Consider the following 21,124-nt stretch of genomic DNA (forward strand, 5'->3'; position numbering starts at 1 on the left):
GTGACATTTCACAGAGTGCTGGAGTAACTCAGCGGGTCAGGCAGCATCTGTGGAGAACATGGATAGGTGATGTGACCCAATGTTCCCCAGAGATGCTGCCTCACCCACTGAGTTTCTCCAGCATTTTCCGCGCTGTGTCTCTAAACTAAACTAAACTATATTGATGATGGGGTAGGATAACACGGTGGACAACTGGCCTGGCCAAAATCTAGGAGGCACAGAACTAGAGTCAAGGGTTCAAATCTCACCTCTGCCAACTTGGAAAATAAGTTCAAAGAAATGAGAGAGACTTTATGGAGAAAACCAGTATGGGAAATGTGAAGTGGAAGATAGAATGTCATGAACATCCATTAGCCGAGCTGGAGGTAAACACCAGCCTCGCCAACATTCCAAGGCAGAACAAAAAATACTCAAAGAATGGGAAACGTTACAGATTACAGCTTGGAAGAAATTACAATTTGTACAAATGGAAAATAATCAGAAGGAAAGAACTGGAGGATGTCCGTCATTCATTGCGACCTCACTCTGCAAATAGCATCACTCTACAAAAAGCATCACTCTGCAAAAAGATTGTTAAGGGTTTGGACACACTAGAGGCAGGAAACATGTTCATATGGAGCTAAGGAAATGGGCAACGTTTCGGGCCGAACCTTCTGGAAATAGGCAACGTTTCGGGCCGAAACCCGGAAGGGTTTCGGCCCAAAACGTTGCCTATTTCCTTAGCTCCATAGATGCTGCCTGACCCGCTGAGTTACTCCAGCACTCTGTGAAACGTCACCTATCCGTGTTCTCCACAGATGCTGCCTGACCCGCTGAGTTACTCCGGTACTTTGTGACTTTTTTTAGGAAACCAGCACCTGCAGTTCCTTGTGTTCCCGATGTTGGGGGAGTCCAGAACCAGGGGCCACACACAGTTTAAGAAGAAGGAGTAAGCCATTTAGAACGGAGACGAGGAAACACTTTATCGCACAGAGAGTGATGAGTCTGTGGAATTCTCTGCCTCAGAGGGCGGTGGAGGCCGGTTCTCTGGATACTTTCAAGAGAGAGCTAGATAGGGCTCTTAAAGATAGTGGAGTCAGGGGATATGAGGAGAAGGCAGAAACGGGGTACTGATTGTGGATGATCAGCCATGATCACATGAATGGCGGTGCTGGCTCGAAGGGTCGAATGGCCTCTACTCCTGCACCTATTGTCTATAATATTGGACACGGGACATTGGGCATCTGCAGTTCCTTCTTAAATGTATTGAACACTTTTGTAGCTTGGTCGGCATCCTTTACCTGGCAACTCGTTACAGACTTGTACTAGAGACGGGGAGACAGAGAAATAAAACATGGAACATAGACAATACATAACAGGTGCAGGAGTAGGCCATTCGGCCATTCGAGCCAGCACCACCATTCAATGTGATCATGGCTGATCATCCCCAATCAGTACCCCGTTCCTGCCTTCTCCCCATATCCCCTGACTCCGTTAACCCTAGGAGCTCTATCTAACTCTCTCTTGAAAACATCCTGCGGGCAAACAAAGAATCTCACTGTACCAAGTAGATGTGACAAGAAAGCGGCAATTCATCGCCCCCCCCCAGCCCTGCCCCCCCCCCCCCCCCCCCAGGCCCCCCCCCCCCCCGCCCAGCCCCAGGGGCGATGGGAATGTCCAGACCTACCTGACCACCTTGGTCCCGTTGCGTAGAAGTTGCATGTCAATCATACACCCTCCATTCACGTAGGCGGCCAGGTTTAACTCGGAGAACTCTGCCTGTGGAGAAACAACGAGGAGATTTATTGCACACTGTCCCACTTACGCAACCTTGGCTCGCAAATTACACGACCTCGTGGTCGCTTGAGGCGTACGGGCATCGTATGGCCGCGCGGGGCCGGTCCCACTTGGAAGCGCGGAGTTCTGCGGGGCTGGACCCGGCATCGTGCGGGGCTACAAAATTCTAGGAGTGGCCGAAATCTTCGCGCGCCAACGGCTTGTCGGCCCGCGGGCGCATTGCGGTCGTACGCAGCGTCTTGATGGCGTACGCCTAGCGCGTGGCGTTGCGCGATGATGTCGCCGCCCGACGCCTTAATTCAGTCAGCCCGCCTCCTGCCCAGCTGATTGCTAAGCACGGCACAGATGACATCATGCGCGATCTTCGCGTGAACTCCGCTTCCGTTTGGTAGCGCCAAACGCACGTAAGTGGGACAGGCCCTTTACACATCACCCGAGCGGTCAAGGTGGCGCAGCGATAGCGCCACAGACCCGGGTCCCATCCCGACTACGAGCGCTGTCTCTGCCGAGTTTGTACGTTCTCTCCGTGACCGCGCTCAATCAAAAGCAGACACAAAATGTTGGAGTAACTCAGAGGGACCGGCAGCATCTCTGGAGAGAAGGAACGGTTGGCTGAGGAAGGGTCTCGACCCGAAACGTCACCCATTCCTTCTCTCCAGAGTTGCTGCCTGACCCGCTGAGTTACTCCGGCATTTATGTGCCCGCCTTCGAGTCTGAAATGATTGCTACTTCCCGAGGCCAGTGTTATGCCTGGATATGTGGTGTAATGCATGTACAGGCACGGTGGCGCAGCGGTAGAGTCGCTGCCTCTCAGCGCCAGGGACCCGGGTTCCATCCTGACTACGGGCGCTGTCTGTATGGAGTTTGTACGTTGATCACAGTGAATGGCGGTGCTGGCTCGAAGGGCAGAATGGCCGACTCCTGCACCTGTTGTCCATCGTGTATTGGCTCGAAGGGCTGAATGGCCAACTCCTGCACCTGTTTGTCCATTGTGTATTGGCTCGAAGGGCTGAATGGCCGACTCCTGCACCTGTTGTCCATTGTGTATTGTTCTCCCACGAGGGTTTTCTCCGAGATCTTCGGTTTCCTCCCACACTCCAAAGACGTACAGGTTTATAGGTTAATTGGCTGGGTACAAATGTAAAATTGTCCCCAGTGTGTGCAGGATAGTGTTAGTGTGCGGGGGTCGCTGGTCGGCACGGAGCCGGTGGGCCGAAGGGCCTGTTTCCGCGCTGTATCTCTAAACTAAACCCTACGTGCCACACTACTTCATCACATTCATTATTCTGCCAGGGTGGAGGCCGTGAAATGGAAGATAACTGACAGATAAATGGCTAACAGACAGAGGGAGAATAATGGATATACAGACTTAAATAACAATGGATACAAACCAGATTACAGAGTAAACTGCTTCCACATGTTGGAGGTCGGCTACTGTACACTGATGCTCTTGATGTGGGAGTTAGTGGAGTTCCACAGTGACTGTTTAAGGTCCTGGCAATAAAGCGGGTCTCGTAATATAGCCAAGAACTGCAGAACTAAAGAAACAGCCGCAGCAGCAGCAGCAGCAGGAGCAGGAGCAGCAGCAGCAGGAGCAGACCAATCAGCCACTCTAATCCCCCCCCCGGCGCTCAATAAAATCAGTTAATCCAGCCATGGCCTCAACTCTACTCCCCCTTCGTCAAACTGCACAAGCTGGGTTACAAAAAAGGACACAGAGTGCTGGAGTAACTCAGCGGGTCAGGCAGCATCTGTGGAGAACATGGATAGGTGACGTTTCACAGAGTGCTGGAGTAACTCAGAGGGTCAGGCAGCATCTATGGAGCTAAGGAAATAGGCAACGTTACGGGCCGAAACCCTTCCGGGTTTCGGCCCGAAACGTTGCCTATTTCCATAAGGATTTCGGCCCCGAAACTTTGCCTATTTCCTTAGCTCCATAGATGCTGCTGCACCATAACTCAGCGGGTCAGGCAGCATCTGTGGAGAAACATGGATAGTTGACGTTTCACAGAGTGCTGGAGTAACTCAGCGGGTCAGGCAGCATCTGTGGAGAACGTGGATAGGTGACGTTTCACAGAGTGCTGGAGTAACTCAGCGGGTCAGGCAGCATCTGTGGAGAACATGGATAGGTGATGTGACCCAAAACATCTCCTATCCATGTTCCCCAAATTGCACCTACCCAATAGTTAATGCTTCCAAAGGAATTGGATACATTAGTAATGTTAAGAAAGTGGTGGTGGTAAAAATGCTGGAGAAACTCAGCGGGTGAGGTACCATCTATGGAGCGAAGGAATAGGTGACATTTCGGGTCGAGACCCTTCTGGAAACACAGCGGGTGAGGTACCATCTATGGAGCAAAGGAATAGGTGACGTCACCTATTCCTTCGCTCCATAGATGCTGCCTCACCCGCTGAGTTTCTCCAGCATTTTTGTCTACATAGAAACATACAAATTAGGTGCAGGAGTAGGCCATTCGGCCCTTCGAGCCTGCACCGCCATTCAATATGATCATGGCTGATCATCCAACTCAGTATCCCGTACCTGCCTTCTCTCCATACCCTCTGATCCCCTTAGCCACAAGGGCCACATCTAACTCCCTCTTAAATATAGCCAATGAACTGGCCTCGACTACCCTCTGTGGCAGAGAGTTCCAGAGATTCACCACTCTCTGTGTGAAAAAAAGTTCTCCTCATCTTGGTTTTAAAGGATTTCCCCCTTATCCTTAAGCTGTGACCCCTTGTCCTGGACTTCCCCAACATCGGGAACAATCTTCCTGCATCTAGCCTGTCCAACCCCTTAAGAATTTTGTAAGTTTCTATAAGATCCCCTCTCAATCTCCTAAATTCTAGAGAGTATAAACCAAATCTATCCAGTCTTTCTTCATAAGACAGTCCTGACATCCCAGGAATCAGTCTGGTGAACCGTCTCTGCACTCCCTCTATGGCAATAATGTCCTTCCTCAGATTTGGAGACCAAAACTGTACGCAATACTCCAGGTGTGGTCTCACCAAGACCCTGTACAACTGCAGTAGAACCTCCCTGCTCCTATACTCAAATCCTATGATTTTTCCAGCATCTGCAGTTCCTTCTTAGGAAAACCATGGTGACTATTTTGGATGAAAACACAACTACATCTTGAAAATTAACCCTTTACATGAATCATTTCCGACACCCTCCCCAGCAATGGAAGTCCGCGTACAGTGTTCCCACTAGCGGGAGAGTCTAGGACTAGAGGGCACAGCCTCAGAATTAAAGGACGTTCCTTTAGGAAGGTGATGAGGAGGAACTTCTTCAGTCAGAGGGCAGTGAGTCTGTGGAATTCTTTGCCACAGACAGCTGTGGAGGCCAAGTCAGTGGATGTATTTAAGGCAGAGATAGATATTTTATTGATTAGTACGGGTGTCAGGGGTTGTGGGGAGAAGGCAGGAGAATGGGGTTGGGAGGGAGAGATAGATCAGCCGTGATTGAATGGCGGAGTGGACTTGATGGGCCGAATGGCCTAATTCTGCTCCTATCACTCATGGCCTTGTGAGTTGACGTATTGAGTTATAATTTAGTAATGTGTCTCTTGAGGGAAACACAAAGAGCTGGAGGAACTCAGAGGGTCAGGCAGCATCTGTGAAGGAGTGGACAGGTGATGTTGTTTCTGGCTTTGACCCTCCTACAGACCCACTTTGTCTCTTTCTTGCAGACCTGCTATTTCCTGCACATCAATGATTGACCCCAAATGTCGGCCAGTCCATTCCCCACCCCCCCCCCCCCCCCCCACCCCCCCCCCCCTCTGCCCATTCCCACACCAGTTCAGCACTTCAACTCCCCCTCCCATTCCAAATCCAAACGTTCTGTCCTGGGCCTCCTCCGTGGCCAGAGTGAGTTCCACCGTAAATTGGAGGAGCAGCACCTCATATTTTGCTTGGGTAGTTTACACCCCAGCGGTATGAACATTGACTTCTCTAACTACAAATAGCCCTTGCTTTCCCTCTCTCTCCATCCCTTCCCAGTTCTCCCACCAATCTGACTGGCCTCCTGAATCCATTTAATCTCTGTGTGCTTCTTTGTCACCTCCTCCTAGCTAACAATGATCTAGTCAACATTTTCCTGGAACCTGTTTGATCCCCTTTGATGTCCCTTCACACCTCACCCCTCCTTATCTCTGTCTCCCCCTCCCCCTCCCCTGACTCTCAGTCTGAAGAAGGGCCTCGACCCGAAAGGTCACCCATTCCTTCTCTCCAGAGACGCTGCCTGTCCCGCCGAGTTACTCCAGCACTTTGTGTTTTGCTCAGGATTCCGGCATCTGCTGTTCCTTGTGCCAGCTTTGCCATCTCGGTTTGTCCAACATCTGTCGGTGGCACCAGATCTGAATGGGAAATACCAAATCTCTTGTGCCCCGGGATAATGCCCGAATAAGGGCAAAGGATAAAGGTTCCGCAGTGTCTACTCAAGTTCCCACATTCCTTCCCCCATCCAAACTCACCACATGCTGCTCATTATGTGTTCACCACAGACTGTGAGAATCAACGCCCACCACAATAGACATTCGGCCCTTCGAGCCAGCACCGCCATTCAATGTGATCATGGCTGATCATCCCCAATCAGTACCCCGTTCCTGCCTTCTCCCCATATCCCCTGACTCCTCTATCTTTAAGAGCCCTATCTAGCTCTCTCTTGAAACCATCCAGAGAACCGGCCTCCAACCGGGGCAGAGAATTCCACAGAATCACAACAACTCTGTGAGAAAAAATGTTTCCTTGTCTCCGTTCGAAATTGCTTACCCCTTATTCTTAAACTGTATGGCCCCTGGTCCTGGACTCCCCCAGTATCGGGGACATGTTTCCTGACTCTAGCGTGTCCAAACCCTTAACAATCTTGTTGTCAAGTGCAGAGTGCTGTGTTAATGTGCGGGTGATCGGTGGTCGGTGCGGACTCGGTGGACCTGCTTACGCGCTGTATCTCTAAACCAAGCCAAGCATGGCAACAATAAACCTAGGCCTGAAGCTATGATGGCTGTGTATGGCAGGGAAGGCTGGCATTATGTTTTATTTGTGTTTTATTTGATATATATCGTCACGATGGGACAATCGCAGTCATGCTGGTCAAGAGGAAAGCGTGGTTTAATAGGGACGTTTAATTAGTTGTGTTAAACAGATGTTTCTAACCCAGGCCCCGCACCACCGCATCAAACATCCATGGTGAACACATAGAGGCCCACCGCACGGCTGTAATGAGTGATTGTTGGGGTTTTGGCTGTCTGAATTCCTTGGTATAATTACACCCCCTCTCTCTGCAGTGGGTGGCGACTGGGCTGGGACAAGTCACGCACTATTCCACAGACCCTCCCGACCGACCGAGGCTCCTCACAGAACCAAAGGCCCCACCTTCACGCACACAGGATGTGGGCATTAAGACAAACAGATATAGTACGTTTACCAATTAGACCGCCTTAGCTTCACATCATTGAAGGATCTGGCCGTTCAACTCATTTAATGAGAAGCCAAGAGCCAGGATGTCAGGAGCATCCGTGTTGAAACACATAAGATTATTGAAGGGTTTGGACACGCTAGAGGCAGGAAACATGTTCCCGATGTTGGGGGAGTACAGAACCAGGGGCCACACAGTTTAAGAATAAGGGGTAAGCAATTGAGAACGGAGATGAGGAAACACTTTTTCTCACAGAGAGTTGTGAGTCTGTGGAATTCTCTGCCTCAGAGGGCGGTGGAGGCAGGTTCTCTGGATACTTTCAAGAGAGAGCTAGATAGGGCTCTTAAAGATAGCAGGAACATAGAAACGTAGAAACATAGAAAATAGGTGCAGGAGTAGGCCATTCGGCCCTTCGAGCCAGCACCGCCATTCATTGTGATCATGGCTGATCATCCCCAATCAATAACCCGTGCCTGCCTTCTTAAAGGGGATATGGGGAGAAGGCAGGAGTGGGGTACTGATTGGGGATGATCAGCCATGATCACAATGAATGGCGGTGCTGGCTCGAAGGGCCGAATGGCCTACTCCTGCACCCATTGTCTAATGTTCTCCAGTGCTCTCCTCATCCCACTCTCAATGGGTCTCGACCCGAAACATCTCCAGAGATGCTGCCTGTCCCGCTGAGTCACTCCAGCTTTTTGTGGTCTATCTTCATGACAAGGGAATAACGTTTAGTGCAAGGTAAAGTCCGATCAAGGATAGTCCAAGGGTCACCAATGAGGTAGATAGTAGTTCAGGACCGCTCTCTGGTTGTGGTAGGATGGTTCAGTTGCCTGATAACAGCCGGGAAGAAACTGTCCCTGAATCTGGAGGTGTGCGTTCGTTTTCACACTTCTGTACCTCTTGCCCGATGGGAGAGGGGAGAAGAGGGAGTAGCCGGGGTGAGACTGGTCCTTGATGATGCTGCTGGCCTTGCCGAGGCAGCGTGAGGTGTAGATGGAGTCGATGGAAGTATCCAAAATGACAGACGATACATCTTAGGGGAAAATCTTTCCCTCTTATTCATCACCTCCGCCCCCCCCCTTTCCTTTAATCCCCTCCCAGATGTGTAGTGGCTGAGATTTAACTTAAAAAAGAGACACAGAGTGCTGGAGTAACTCAGCGGGTCAGGCAGCATCTGTGGAGAACATGGATAGGTGACGTTTCACAGAGTGCTGGAGTAACTCAGCGGGTGCAGCAGCATCTATGGAGCTAAGGAAATAGGCAACGTTTCGGGCCGAAACCCTTCTGGGTTTCGGCCCGAAACGTTGCCTATTTCCATAAGGATTTCGGCCCCGAAACGTTGCCTATTTCCTTCGCTCCATAGATGCTGTTCTCCATCTGTGGAGAACATGGATAGGTGACGTTTCACAGAGTGCTGGAGTAACTCAGCGGGTCAGGCAGCATCTGCGGAGAACATGGATAGGTGACGTTTCACAGAGTGCTGGAGTAACTCAGTGGGTCAGGCAGCATCTGTGGAGAACACGGATAGGTGACGTTTCACAGAGTGCTGGAGTAACTCAGCGGGTCAGGCAGCATCTGTGGAGACCATGGATAGGTGACGTTTCGGGACGGGACCCTTCTGCAGTGATTGTATCAGAGGGGAGAAAATTGGTGGTGGGGGTGGGGTGGGGGTAATATAGTCTGGATAGTGATAGTAGATGCTGCCGCACCCGCTGAGTTTCTCCAGCATTTTTGTCTACCTGGGCAGAGATCAGTGGATAAACTCTTCACAATAACTAGGAGGTTCCTATAACAATAGTTTTTCTTGTCAAGAACAAACAAGCAGCACATTTGTGTCCATCCCGAGTCAAAAGTTCTGACTGTATGTTCTGACTGAATCCCAAAGAATTCAAGGATGTGGGCGTTGGGACTGGTGGACAAGAAGGCTCTGGACCAACTTGACCAAGGACAAGAAGGCTCTGCAGAGAGTAGTGCGTTCGGCCGAACGCACTATGGGAACTTCACTCACCCCCCTGCAGGAACTATACAACAGGAGGTGCAACTCCAGAGCAAACAAAATCATGAAAGACCTCTTCCACCCCTGCAACAGACTGTTCCAGCCGCTACGGTCAGGCAAACGCCTCCGTTGCCATGCAGTGAGAACGGAGAGGTTGAGAAGGAGTTTCTTCCCAGAGGCAATTCGGACTGTAAACGCCTTTCTCACCAGGGACTAACTCTACTGAACGTTTTTCCTTCTATTATTTATTATGTAAAATAATATGTGTGTTATGATTGTGTTTATAGTTTGTTTGGTTGTTTTGTTGTTCCGCGAGCATTGCCACTTTCATTTCACTGCACATCTCGTATGTGTATGTGACAAATAAACTTGACTTGACTTGACTTGGATGCTGACCGCCGGGCGTCTGTGTGAAAACCCGCCTCTTCAATCCTCTTTGGCAGTGAGCATTTCCCCTCCCCCTTCCTCCCCTGCCCACGTCTACCGCCTGTCTGAGCGGCCAGACCTCAGGTGGGCCCCGGCAACAAAAGCAGGAAAGAACGGCACAGCACAGTGCAAGCGCGATCGTAACACACGCACCCTGAGAAACCTGGCTCCATGCACTCGGCATTCCCCCACCCACCAATTCCCAGGCTCTGGAGGGAGAATGGCGTGCGATTTCCAAGGAACCGCAGCAGCTGAAATTGGGAAAAACACTTCAAAATGCAAAGCAGAATGAGGCAGGAAGGGTCAAGAACTTCAAATTCCTGGGCGTGCACATCTCTGAAGATCTCTCCCGGTCCGAGAACACTAACGCAATTATCAAAAAAGCTCATCAGCGCCTCTACTTCCTGAGAAGATTATGGAGAGTCGGTTTGTCAAGGAGGACTCTCTCTAACTTCTACAGGTGCACAGTCGAGAGCATGCTGACCGGTTGCATCGTGGCTTGGTTCAGCAATTTGAGCGCCCTGGAGAGGAAAAGACTACAAAAAGTAGTAAGCACTGCCCAGTCCATCATCAGCTCTGACCTTCCTTCCGTCGAGGGGATTTATCGCAGTCACTGCCTCAAAAAGGCTGGCAGTATCATCAAAGACCCACACCATCCTGGCCACACACTCATCTCCCCGCTACCTTCAGGTAGAAGGTACAGGAGCCTGAAGACTGCAACATCCAGGTTCAGGAATAGCTACTTCCCCACAGCCATCAGGCTATTAAACCTGGCTCGGACAAAACTCTGATTATTAATAACCACTTTCTGTTATTTGCACTTTACCAGTTTATTTATTGATGTGTGTATATATTTATATCATGGTATATGGACACACTGATCTGTTTTGTAGTCAATGCCTACTATGTTCTGTGTGCTGAAGCAAAGCAAGAATTTCATTGTCCTATACAGGGGCACATGACAATAAACTCACTTGAACTTGAACTTGAACTCTCCATCGAGCCTGCCCTTCAGTCGTCCCTGACTGGAGCCAGCAGCTTCAAGGAGTTTCAAGACCTCCCGGTGGCTCAGCACTTCAACTCCCCTTCCCACTCCGTATCCGACCTCTCTGTCCTGGGTCTCCTCCATGGCCAGAGCGAGCAACACCGGAAATTGGAGGAACGGCACCTCATATTCCGCTTGGGGTGTCTGCATCCGGATGGCATGAACATTGAATTCTCCCAATTTTGTTAGCCCTTGCTGTCTCCTCCCCTTCCTTAGCCCTCGGGCTCCTCCTCCTCCTTTTTCCTTCCTTCTCCCTGCCCCCCACAGGAAATAGGCAACGTTTCAAGCCGAAACCCTGAAGGAAATAGGCAACGTTTCAAGCCAAAACCCTGCAGGAAATAGGCAACGTTTTGGGCCGAAACCCTTCCGGGTTTCGTCCCGAAACGTTGCCTATTTCCTTCGCTCCATAGATGCTGCTGCACCCGCTGAGTTTCTCCAGCATTTTTGTGTACTTTCAAGGAGACAGTTCAGCTCAGTGTGTTGTCCCGTGTACCGAGGTGCAGTGAAAAGCTTTTGTTGCACGCTAACCAGTCAGTGGAAAGACAATACATGATTACAATCGAGCCGTCCACAGTGTACAGATACATGATGAGGGAATAACGTTTAGTGCAAGGTAAAGCCAGCAAAGTCCGTTTAAATATAGTCCCAGGGTCACCAAAGAGGTAGATAGTAGTTCAGGACTGCTCTCCAGTTGTGGTGGGATGGTTCAGTTGCCTGATAACAGCTGGGAAGAAACTGTCCCTGAATACAGGGCAAGCTTGTTTGAAACAGTGGTGGGTGCCTGGAAACTGCTGCCAGGAGTGGTGGTGGGGCACATACGATAGAGGCTTTTAGACAGGCACGTGGATATGGAGGGAATGGAGGGATATGGATCATGGAGGGTGTTGAATCTGTGGAACCCATCACCACAGACAGCAGTGGAAGGCCAAGTCAATGGGTATGTATATTTAGATTTACTAGAATGTTGCCTGGGTTTCAACAACTAAGTTACAGAGAAAGGTTGAATAAGTTAGGTCTTTATTCTCTGGAGCGCAGAAGGTTAAGGGGGGGACTTGATGGAGGTCTTTAAAATGATGAGAGGGGTAGACAGAGTTGATGTGGACAAGCTTTTCCCTTTGAGAATAGGGAAGATTCAAACAAGAGAACATGACTTCAGAATTAAGGGACAGAGGTTTAGGGGTAACATGAGGGGGAACTTCTTTACTCAGAGAGTGGTAGCGGTGTGGAATGAGCTTCCAGTGGAAGTGGTGGAGGCAGGTTCGTTGGTATCATTTAAAAATAAATTGGATAGGCATATGGATGAGAAGGGAATGGAGGGTTATGGTATGAGTGCAGGCAGGTGGGACTGAGGGAAAAAAGTTGTTTGGCACGGACTTGTAGGGCCGAGATGGCCTGTTTCCGTGCTGTAATTGTTATATGGTTATATATATACATATGGTGGAGGTTGATAGGGTTTAGATTAGTACGGGTGTCGGGGTTGTTGGGGACATTACAGTTGGGTGAAGTTGCACTGACCTGCTCCAGACGGATCTCATATTCTTCCAAGACCTTCTTTCCACGGAAGTATTTGGACCTGGGAAGGGAAATGAGCGGAACGTCACAGCCTGAGCTTGTTACCAGATGTACCACGACTCGTGTGTGTTCGCAGGTTGTAGGAGCAGAGGTCGGCCATTCGGCCCGTCGACTCACATCGACATCGGCGAAGATCAGAATGACATGGGATAGCACAGCGCTGGAACAGGCCCTTCAGCCCGCAAAGTCCGTGCCAGACATGATGCCAAGACTGAATAGAGACCCAAAATGCTGGAGTAACTCAGCGGGTCAGGCAGCATCTGTGGAGAACATGGATAGGTGACGTTTCACAGAGTGCTGGAGTAACTCAGCGGGTGCAGCAGCATCTATGGAGCTAAGGAAATAGGCAACGTTTCGGGCTGAAACCCGTAAGGGTTTCGGCCCGAAACGTTGCCTATTTCCATAAGGATTTCGGCCCGAAACGTTGCCTATTTCCATCGCTCCATAGATGCTGCTGCACCATAACTCAGCGGGTCAGGCAGCATCTGTGGAGAACATGGATAGGTGACGTTTCACAGAGTGCTGGAGTAACTCAGCGGGTGCAGCAGCATCTATGGAGCTAAGGAAATAGGCAACGTTTCGGGCCGAAACCCAGAAGGGTTTCGGCCCGAAACGTTGCCTATTTCCATAAGGATTTCGGCCCCGAAACGTTGCCTATTTCCTTCGCTCCATAGATGCTGCTGCACCATAACTCAGCGGGTCAGGCAGCATCTGTGGAGAACATGGATAGGTGACGTTTCACAGAGTGCTGGAGTAACTCAGCGGGTCAGGCAGCATCTGTGGAGAACATGGATAGGTGACGTTTCACAGAGTGCTGGAGTAACTCAGCGGGTCAGGCAGCATCTTTGGTTTAGTGAGAAAGATATTTTTGTTTTATACCACCGGGCCTCAGAAAACAACCTCACTCAAGAGGCAGGCTCTGGACAGAGGGCCCGGTGAGGGGGAACAGAGAGTTCACTTTAGTTTAGTTTAGAGATACAGCGCGGAAACAGGCCCTTTGGCCCACCGAGCCTACCCCGACCAGCGATCCCCGCACACTAACACTATCCTACACACATTTTATGATTACACCAAGCCAAATTAACCAACAAAACTGTGTGGGAGGAAATTAGAGAATCTGGAGAAAACCCACGCAGGTCACGGGGATAACGTACAAACTCCGTACAGACAGGACCCGTAGTTGGGATCGAACCCTGGTCTCTGGCGCTGTGAGGCAGTAACTCTACCGCTACGCCACCGTGACCCGCAGAACTCTGATCTGAATATATACACAAGAGTAACTCAGCGGGTCAGGCAGCATCTGTGGAGAACATGGATAGGTGACGTTTCACAGAGTGCTGGAGTAAACTCAGTGGGTCAGGCAGCAGCATCTGTGGAGAACATGGATAGGTGACGTTTCACAGAGTGCTGGAGTAACTCAGCGGGTCAGGCAGCATCTATGGAGCTAAGGAAATAGGCAACGTTTCGGGCCGAAGGGTTTCGGCCCGAAACGTTGCCTATTTCCATAAGGATTTCGGCCCCGAAACATTGCCTATTTCCTTCGCTCCATAGATGCTGCTGCACCATAACTCAGTGGGTCAGGCAGCATCTCTGGAGCTCCCGCTGGGTTATTCCAGCACTCACACACAGGTCTGGCTGTCTGTTCCAGCTCCCACAGATTCAGACAGAGAGACAATAGACAATAGGTGCAGGAGTAGAGGCCATTCGGCCCTTCGAGCCACCACCGCCATTCACTGTGATCATGGCTGATCATCCCCAATCAGTGCCCCGTTCCTGCCTTCTCCCCATATCCCCTGACTCCGCTATTTTTAAGAGCCCTATCTAGCTCTCTCTTGAAAGCATCCAGAGAACCTGCCTCCACCGCCCTCTGAGGCAGAGAATTCCACAGACTCACAACTCTCTCTGTGTGAAAAAGTGTTTCCTCATCTCCGCTCTAAAGAGGATTAAGATTCTTTGCGGGGGCTTAGCCGGCATGAGGGGTGGCAGCGTGCCAGGAATGAAGGGGAAGCTAATCGGAATACAGGGCATGGTGCCCAACTATCTTGTTTACCACAATGGCAGTGTCAAACACACACTTAAAATGGTCATCGTGCACCAGTTCCCTCTGTTGCCAATGGCCAACGGTTTGTGAAAGGCAACTTGAATAGCCTTTCGCGAAGGAACACCAGAAATAATGTCGAAGGGAGACAAAAATGCTGGAGAAACTCAGCGGGTGAGGCAGCATCTATGGAGCGAAGGAATAGGTGACGTTTCGGGTCGAGACCCGGAAGGGTCTCGCCCCGAAACGTCGCCTATTTCTTCGCTCCATAGATGCTGCCTCACCCGCTGAGTTTCCAGAAGGGTCTCGACCCGAAACGTTACCTATTCCTTCGCTCCATAGATGCTGTCTCACCCGCTGAATTTCCAGAAGGATCTCGACCCGAAACGTCACCTATTCCTTCGCTCCATAGATGCTGCCTCACCCGCTGAGTTTCCAGAAGGGTCTCGACCCGAAACGTCACCTATTCCTTCGCTCCATAGATGCTGCCTCACCCGCTGAGTTTCCAGAAGGGTCTCGACCCGAAACGTCACCTATTCCTTCGCTCCATAGATGCTGCCTCACCCGCTGAGTTTCTCCAGCATTTTTTACCACCACAGTTTCTTAACATTACTAATGTATCCAATTCCTTTGGAAGCGTTAACTATTGGGTAGGTGCAATTTGGACTGGATTGTAAAAGCCCTGTCCCACTGTACGAGTTCATTCCAAGAGTTCTCCCGAGTTTGCACCTGATTCGAACTCGGAGATTTACGGTAATGGTACTCGGGGCTCTCGTGGACATTTTTCATCGTGTTGAAAAATCTTCACGAGTTTTCCCGTGCTTACCTGCCGTTAGCGAGTCTTCCCCGAGTACCTGCCGTTAGCGTTACGAGCCGCTAAGAGACGTCCCCGAGCTCCGGGGAGGGGGAGCGGGGAAAAAGAAAGGAAGAGGCGGAGACAGTGGGCTGTGGGAGAGCTGGGAAGGGCAGGGGAAGGCGGGAGAAAGCAAGGACTACCTGAAATTGGAGAAGTCAATGCACTAAGGATTCAATTTGAAATATTATTTTTTTTTTTTGCATCTTCTTCAGAAGTTCTCGGAGCAGAATGAGGCCGCTCGGCCCATCAAGTCCATTCCTCCATTCAATCGTGGCTGACCTATCTTTCCCTCTCGACCCCATTCTCCTGCCTTCTACCCGTGACCCCTGACACCCGCACCAATCAAGGCTCAACGTCCCGACCCCGAAACTTCACCATTTCCTTCTCTCCAGAAATGCCGCCTAACCTGCTGAGCTAGATCGGGCTCTTAAAGATAGCGGAGTCAGGGGATATGGGGAGAAGGCAGGAACAGGGTTCTGATTGGGGATGATCAGCCATGATCACAGTGAATGGCGGTGCAGGCTCGATGGGCCGAATGGCCTCCTCCTGCACCTATTGTCTAGTGTCTATGAGGTGTGGGAGGAAACCGGAGCACCCGGAGTAAACCCACGTGGTCACAGGGAGAACGTGCAAACTCCACACAGACAGCACCCAAGGTCAGGATCGAACCCGTGTCTCCGGTGCTGGGAGGCAGCGGCTCTGGAGGAACTCACGATGTGGTCTCAAGGAAGAGCAAGGCGACTCTTATTTACCCGCCATCCACACCACCTAAAGCATGGCGTAACTCAGGGGATCAGTGGACAGAGTCTGACGAAGGGTCTCGACCTGAAACGTCACCCATTCCTTCTCTCCACAGATGCTGCCTGTCCCGCTGAGTTACTCCAGCACTTTGTGTCTATCTTCGGTGTAAACCAGCATCTGCAGTTCCTTCCTACACCGAGAACATGGAGGCTGGTTATTTATTTCATTGTTAGTTGTGGCAGACTGCTGTTCTCAACGCAACTCACATTCCCACACCACAGGATTAGAGTTTAGTTAGTGTCAAAGAGTCATAGAGTGGTACAGTGTGGAAACAGGCCCTTCGGCCCAACTTGCCCATACCGGCCAACATGTCCCAGCTACACTAGTCCCACCTGCCCATGCTTGGCCTATATCCCTCCAAACCTGTCCTGTCCATGTACTCTAACTGTGTGTGTGTGTGCGCGCGTTTGTGTGTACGTGTGTGTGTGTGCGTACGTGTGTGTGTGTGTACATGTGTGTGTGCGTGTACATGTGTGTGTGTGTGTGTGTGTATGTATATGTGTGTGTGTGTGTGTGTGTGCGTTTATATATACACATATATATATACACATATATATACACACATACATATATATACACACACATATATATATATATATATATAATACACATACATATATATATACACACATATATATATATATATATACACACATATATATACACACATATACATATATATATATATATATACATATACATATATATATATATATATATATATATATACATATATATATATACACACACACACATATATATACACACATACATACACATGTATATACACACATACATACATATATATATGGGTCAGTGTGCATATGTATCTATGTGTATATGTATGTCCACATACACACTTGTTTCCTCGTTTATTATATTGTTTCCAGTGTACTATATTTACAGATGTGTGTAGTGCTGCAGAATAGTGCAGAACAATGTCATTGTTCTATCTGGGACCTGTGACAATGCAACACTCCTGATTTGGGCAGAGGGGCCAGTTTCGGTGCAGTGGTGTATACAGTGGTGGCAGCCAGCTGTGGGGCAGTGCCGACCCCTGTATACAGTGGTGGCAGCCAGCTGTGGGGCAGTGCCGACCCCTGTATACAGTGGTGGCAGCCAGCTGTGGGGCAGTGCCGTCCCCTGTATACAGTGGTGGCAGCCAGCTGTGGGGCTGTGCAACACACCTGCCAACATCAGCTCTCAGCTCCCATCCAACGCACGCATTTACAGTGAGACGGGGCCACCTGCTGGCACACGCACTTCACTGCAGGAATAATGTTTACGAAGGAACTGCAGATGCTGGAAAAATCGAAGGTAGACAAAAATGCTGGAGGAACTCAGCGGGTGAGGCAGCATCTGTGGAGCGGAGGAAATGGGCAACGTTTCGGGCCGAGACCCTTCTTCAGACTGATGTGGGGGAGGACGGGAAGAAGAAAGGAAGAGGCGGAGACAGTGGGCTGTGGGAGAGCTCGGAAGGGGAGGGGAAGGAGGGAGAAAGCAGGGACTACCTGAAATTGGAGAAGTCAATGTTCATACCGCTGGGGTGTAATCTACCCAAGTGAAATATGAGGTGCTGCTCCTCCAATTTACGCTGGGCCTCACTCTGGCCATGGTGGAGGCCCAGGACAGAAAGGTCAGGGATTGGGAATGGGAGGGGGAGTTGCAGTGCTGAGCCACCGGGAGATCAGGTTGGTTATTGCGGACCGAGCGGAGGTGTTGGGCGAAGCGATCGCCAAGCCTACGCTTGGTCTCACCGATGTAGAGCAGCTGACACCTGGAGCAGCGGATGTAATAGATGAGGTTGGAGTAGGTGCAAGTGAACCTCTGCCTCACCTGGAACGACTGCTTGGGTCCTTGGATGGAGTCAAGGGGGGAGGGAAAGGGACAAGTGTAGCATTTCTTGCGGTTGCAAGGGAAAGTACCTGGGGAGGGGGTGGTTTGGGTGGGAAGGGACGAATTGACCAGGGAATAAGGAATAAGGAACCTTCTCCTGCTCAGTCCCCAAGGAGCTCACATGATCGGGGACCTGGGGTGTGGGTGATCCACCGAGGATTCCCGTGCAACCTGTTTCTCTCGCGGTTCACAGTCTCGCCAGCCGCCTGCTGCTACTGCGGGCTGAAGGTTCTGTGTCCATGTGTATATGGAGTGTGTGAGGCTGCAGCATTGAGTCGAATATCCATAAGGGCTGCTCATTTCCACCTGCCTGCACTTCACACCCACCTAGGATCGACAACTGTCCCGTATTAGCCGGGACATCCTGTATTCATAGCAAAAGGATTTGAGTATAGGAGCAGGGAGGTTCTACTGCAGTTGTACAGGGTCTGGGTGAGACCACACCTGGAGTATTGCGTACAGTTTTGGTCTCCTAATCTGAGGAAGGACATTCTTGCCATAGAGGGAGTGCAGAGAAGGTTCACCAGACTGATTCCTGGGATGTCAGGACTGTCTTATGAAGAAAGACTGGATAGACTTGGTTTATACTCTCTAGAATTTAGGAGATTGAGGGGGGATCTTATAGAAACTTACAAAATTCTTAAGGGGTTGGACAGGCTAGATGCAGGAAGATTGCTCCCGATGTTGGGGAAGTCCAGGACAAGGGGTCACAGCTTAAGGATAAGGGGGAAATCCTTTAAAACCGAGATGAGAAGAACTTTTTTCACACAGAGAGTGGTGAATCTCTGGAACTCTCTGCCACAGAGGGTAGTTGAGGCCACAGTTCATTGGCTATATTTAAGAGGGAGTTAGATGCGGCCCTTGTGGCTAAAGGGGATCAGAGGGTATGGAGAGAAGGCAGGTACGGGATAGTGAGTTGGATGATCATATTGAATGGCGGTGCAGGCTCGAAGGGCCGAATGGCCTACTCCTGCACCTAATTTCTATGTTTCTATTTTGGGCTAAATCGGTTTGTCCCGTGCGGGACCGCCCTTGTCCCGTATTTGACCGCTACTACTCGGGTCGAGGGGACTGTTGTGTCGGGTCGGTGCGCGGCGACGGGCGCCGCTTCACCCGTCCTGACGTAGTGCAACCCGTGGAGTGCAGCAGCAGCAGCAGCAGCAGCAGCGCCTCGCCCGTGGCCCCCCGAATGAATCGGGCATGTTTCAGGTCGAGACCCTTCCTCTTGACAAGGGATAGGTGGACACAGGCGAAGGGGGGAGTTTGTGACTGCCTTCTGTGGCAATGAATCCACAGAGGTTTGACCGCCAAAACGCTGACGGGTGCAGAAAATTCCTCCTCATCTCCTTTTGAAGAAAGGCTCCTTCCCAGGATTTGTTATTAAATTTGTTTTCACATCTCCCCCCTGGGGGGGGAAGGAGGAAGATGGAGGGGGGGGGAGAGAGGGGGGGGGGAAGAGGGGGGGGGAAGAGAGGGTGGGGGGCAAGAGATCCATATCTTTCTGCCCATTTGTAGAGACGTGGATGATCTGTGGGTGGCACAGCGGTAGAGTTGCTGCCTCCCAGCACCAGAGACCCAGGTTCGATCCCTACCACGGGTGCTGTCTGTACGGAGTTTTGCACGTTCTCCCTGTGACCTGCCTGGGTTTCACCGGGAGCTCCGGTTTCCTCCCACCCTCCAAAGGCGTGCCAGTTTGTAGGTTAATTGGCTTTGGTAAAATTTTAAATTGTTCCCAGTGTGTGTAGGGTAGTGTAAATATGCGGGGGTCGCTGGTCCACCTGGACTCGGTGGGCCGAATGGCCTGTTTCTGCGCTATATCTCTAAAGTCAACTAAACATATAAAATCACGAGAGGAATAGATCGGGCAGACGCACAGAGTCTCTTGCCCAGCGTAGAGGAATCGAGGACCAGAGGGGGGACAGGTTCAAGGTGAAGGGGGGGAAAGATTGATATGAATCTGAGGGGTAACTTCATCACACAGAGGGGGGGTGGGTGTATGGAACGAGGGGGCCAGAGGAGGTAGTTGAGGCTGGGGACTATCGCAACATTTAAGAAACAGTTAGACAGGTACATGGATAGGACCGGTGTAGAGAGGGGGGGATATGGACCAAGCGCAGGCAGGTGGGACTAGTATTGCTGGGACATTGTTGGCCGGTGTGGGCAAGTCGGGCCGAAGGGCCTGTTTCCACACTGTATCACTACATCAAGAGTGCGTGTGTCACCTGTTTGTCCTGCCAGTGTTGACTAGAACCTCTCATGAATTGTTCACGATGTTAATGGCTGCCGGCTGCCAGATGGGGGCCGTCATTAAACACCGTCTCCCCCCTGGGGCATCACTGGGGAAGGTGGAGGGGGGGGAGAGGGGGGGGGTTAGAGAGGGGGGGGGGGAGAGAGAGAGGGGGGGGGGTTAGAGAGGGGGGGGTTAGAGAGGGGGGGGGTTAGAGAGGGGGGGGGGGTTAGAGAGGGGGGGTTAGAGAGAGAGGGGGGGGGGAGAGAGGGGGGGGGTTAGAGAGGGGGGGGTTAGAGAGGGGGGGGGAGAGAGGGGGGGGAGAGGGGGAGAGAGGGGGGGTTAGAGAGGGGGGGGGGTTAGAGAGAGGGGGGGGGGGGGGGGAGAGAGGGGGGGTTAGGGGGGGGAGAGGGGGGGTTAGAGAGGGGGGGGGAGAGGGGGGGAAAGAGAGGGGGGGAGAGAGGGGGGGAAAAGAGAGAGAGGGGGGGGTTAGAGAGGGGGGGTTAGAGAGGGGGGAGGGGGGGGCTTGGGAGAGAGGGGGGGGGGTAGAGAGGGGGGGGAGAGATAGAGGGGGGGGAGAGTTAGAGAGGGGGGGGGGGAGGGGGAGAGAGAGGGGGGGGGGGGGGGGGAGAGAGGGGGGGGGAGGGGGGGGAGATAGAGGGGGGGGGAAGTTGGGGAGCGGCACCTACCAGTCGGTGTGCGGGTCATCGACCACCAGCAGGATCTTTGGTTTGCGGACGGCAGGCGTGCTTGTGGCGAGCGTTGGCGGTGCCGCCGTGTGCTCCACGAGGCCGGCAGCGGCGGCGGTGGTCTGCTTGACGGCGTTGGAGAGGGAGGCGAGGATGGTGGTGCCCGTGGGCGGGTGGCGGCGCTCGGCGGCTGGCGAGACGGGCGAGCTGGTGGAGGCGTCCGGCCTCTGCAGGTCCATCATGTAGCCGTTGGGCAGGTTGGCCACGAAGCTGCTGTCCGACAGGCGGCGGCGCAGGTAGTTCATCTTCACCGTGGGCGGTGGCGGCGGTGGGGGAGAGAGAGGAGCGCGGTGAAAGGGGCTGAGGTGAAGTCCCACGGTT

The 21,124-nt window shown here is 51.6% G+C and overlaps 1 protein-coding gene across 1 annotated transcript in view; it reads right to left on the reverse strand.

Moving 5' to 3' along the window:
* Positions 1-21,124, reverse strand: part of LOC129706091 (synapsin-3-like) — a 149,813-nt gene that overhangs the window by 105,960 nt on the left and 22,729 nt on the right. The window contains exons 2-4 of the mRNA XM_055650063.1: positions 20,744-21,124; positions 12,180-12,237; positions 1,667-1,758 (exon numbers count right to left, since the gene is read on the reverse strand). The exon at positions 20,744-21,124 is cut by the window's right edge and continues 97 nt beyond it. Of these exons, the coding sequence (XP_055506038.1) occupies positions 1,667-1,758; positions 12,180-12,237; positions 20,744-21,048 (455 nt within the window). The 5' untranslated portion in view covers positions 21,049-21,124. The remainder of the gene's footprint in view (positions 1-1,666; positions 1,759-12,179; positions 12,238-20,743) is intronic.

This window comes from Leucoraja erinacea, chromosome 19, assembly GCF_028641065.1.
Source record: "Leucoraja erinacea ecotype New England chromosome 19, Leri_hhj_1, whole genome shotgun sequence".
Taxonomy (NCBI): domain Eukaryota; kingdom Metazoa; phylum Chordata; class Chondrichthyes; order Rajiformes; family Rajidae; genus Leucoraja; species Leucoraja erinaceus.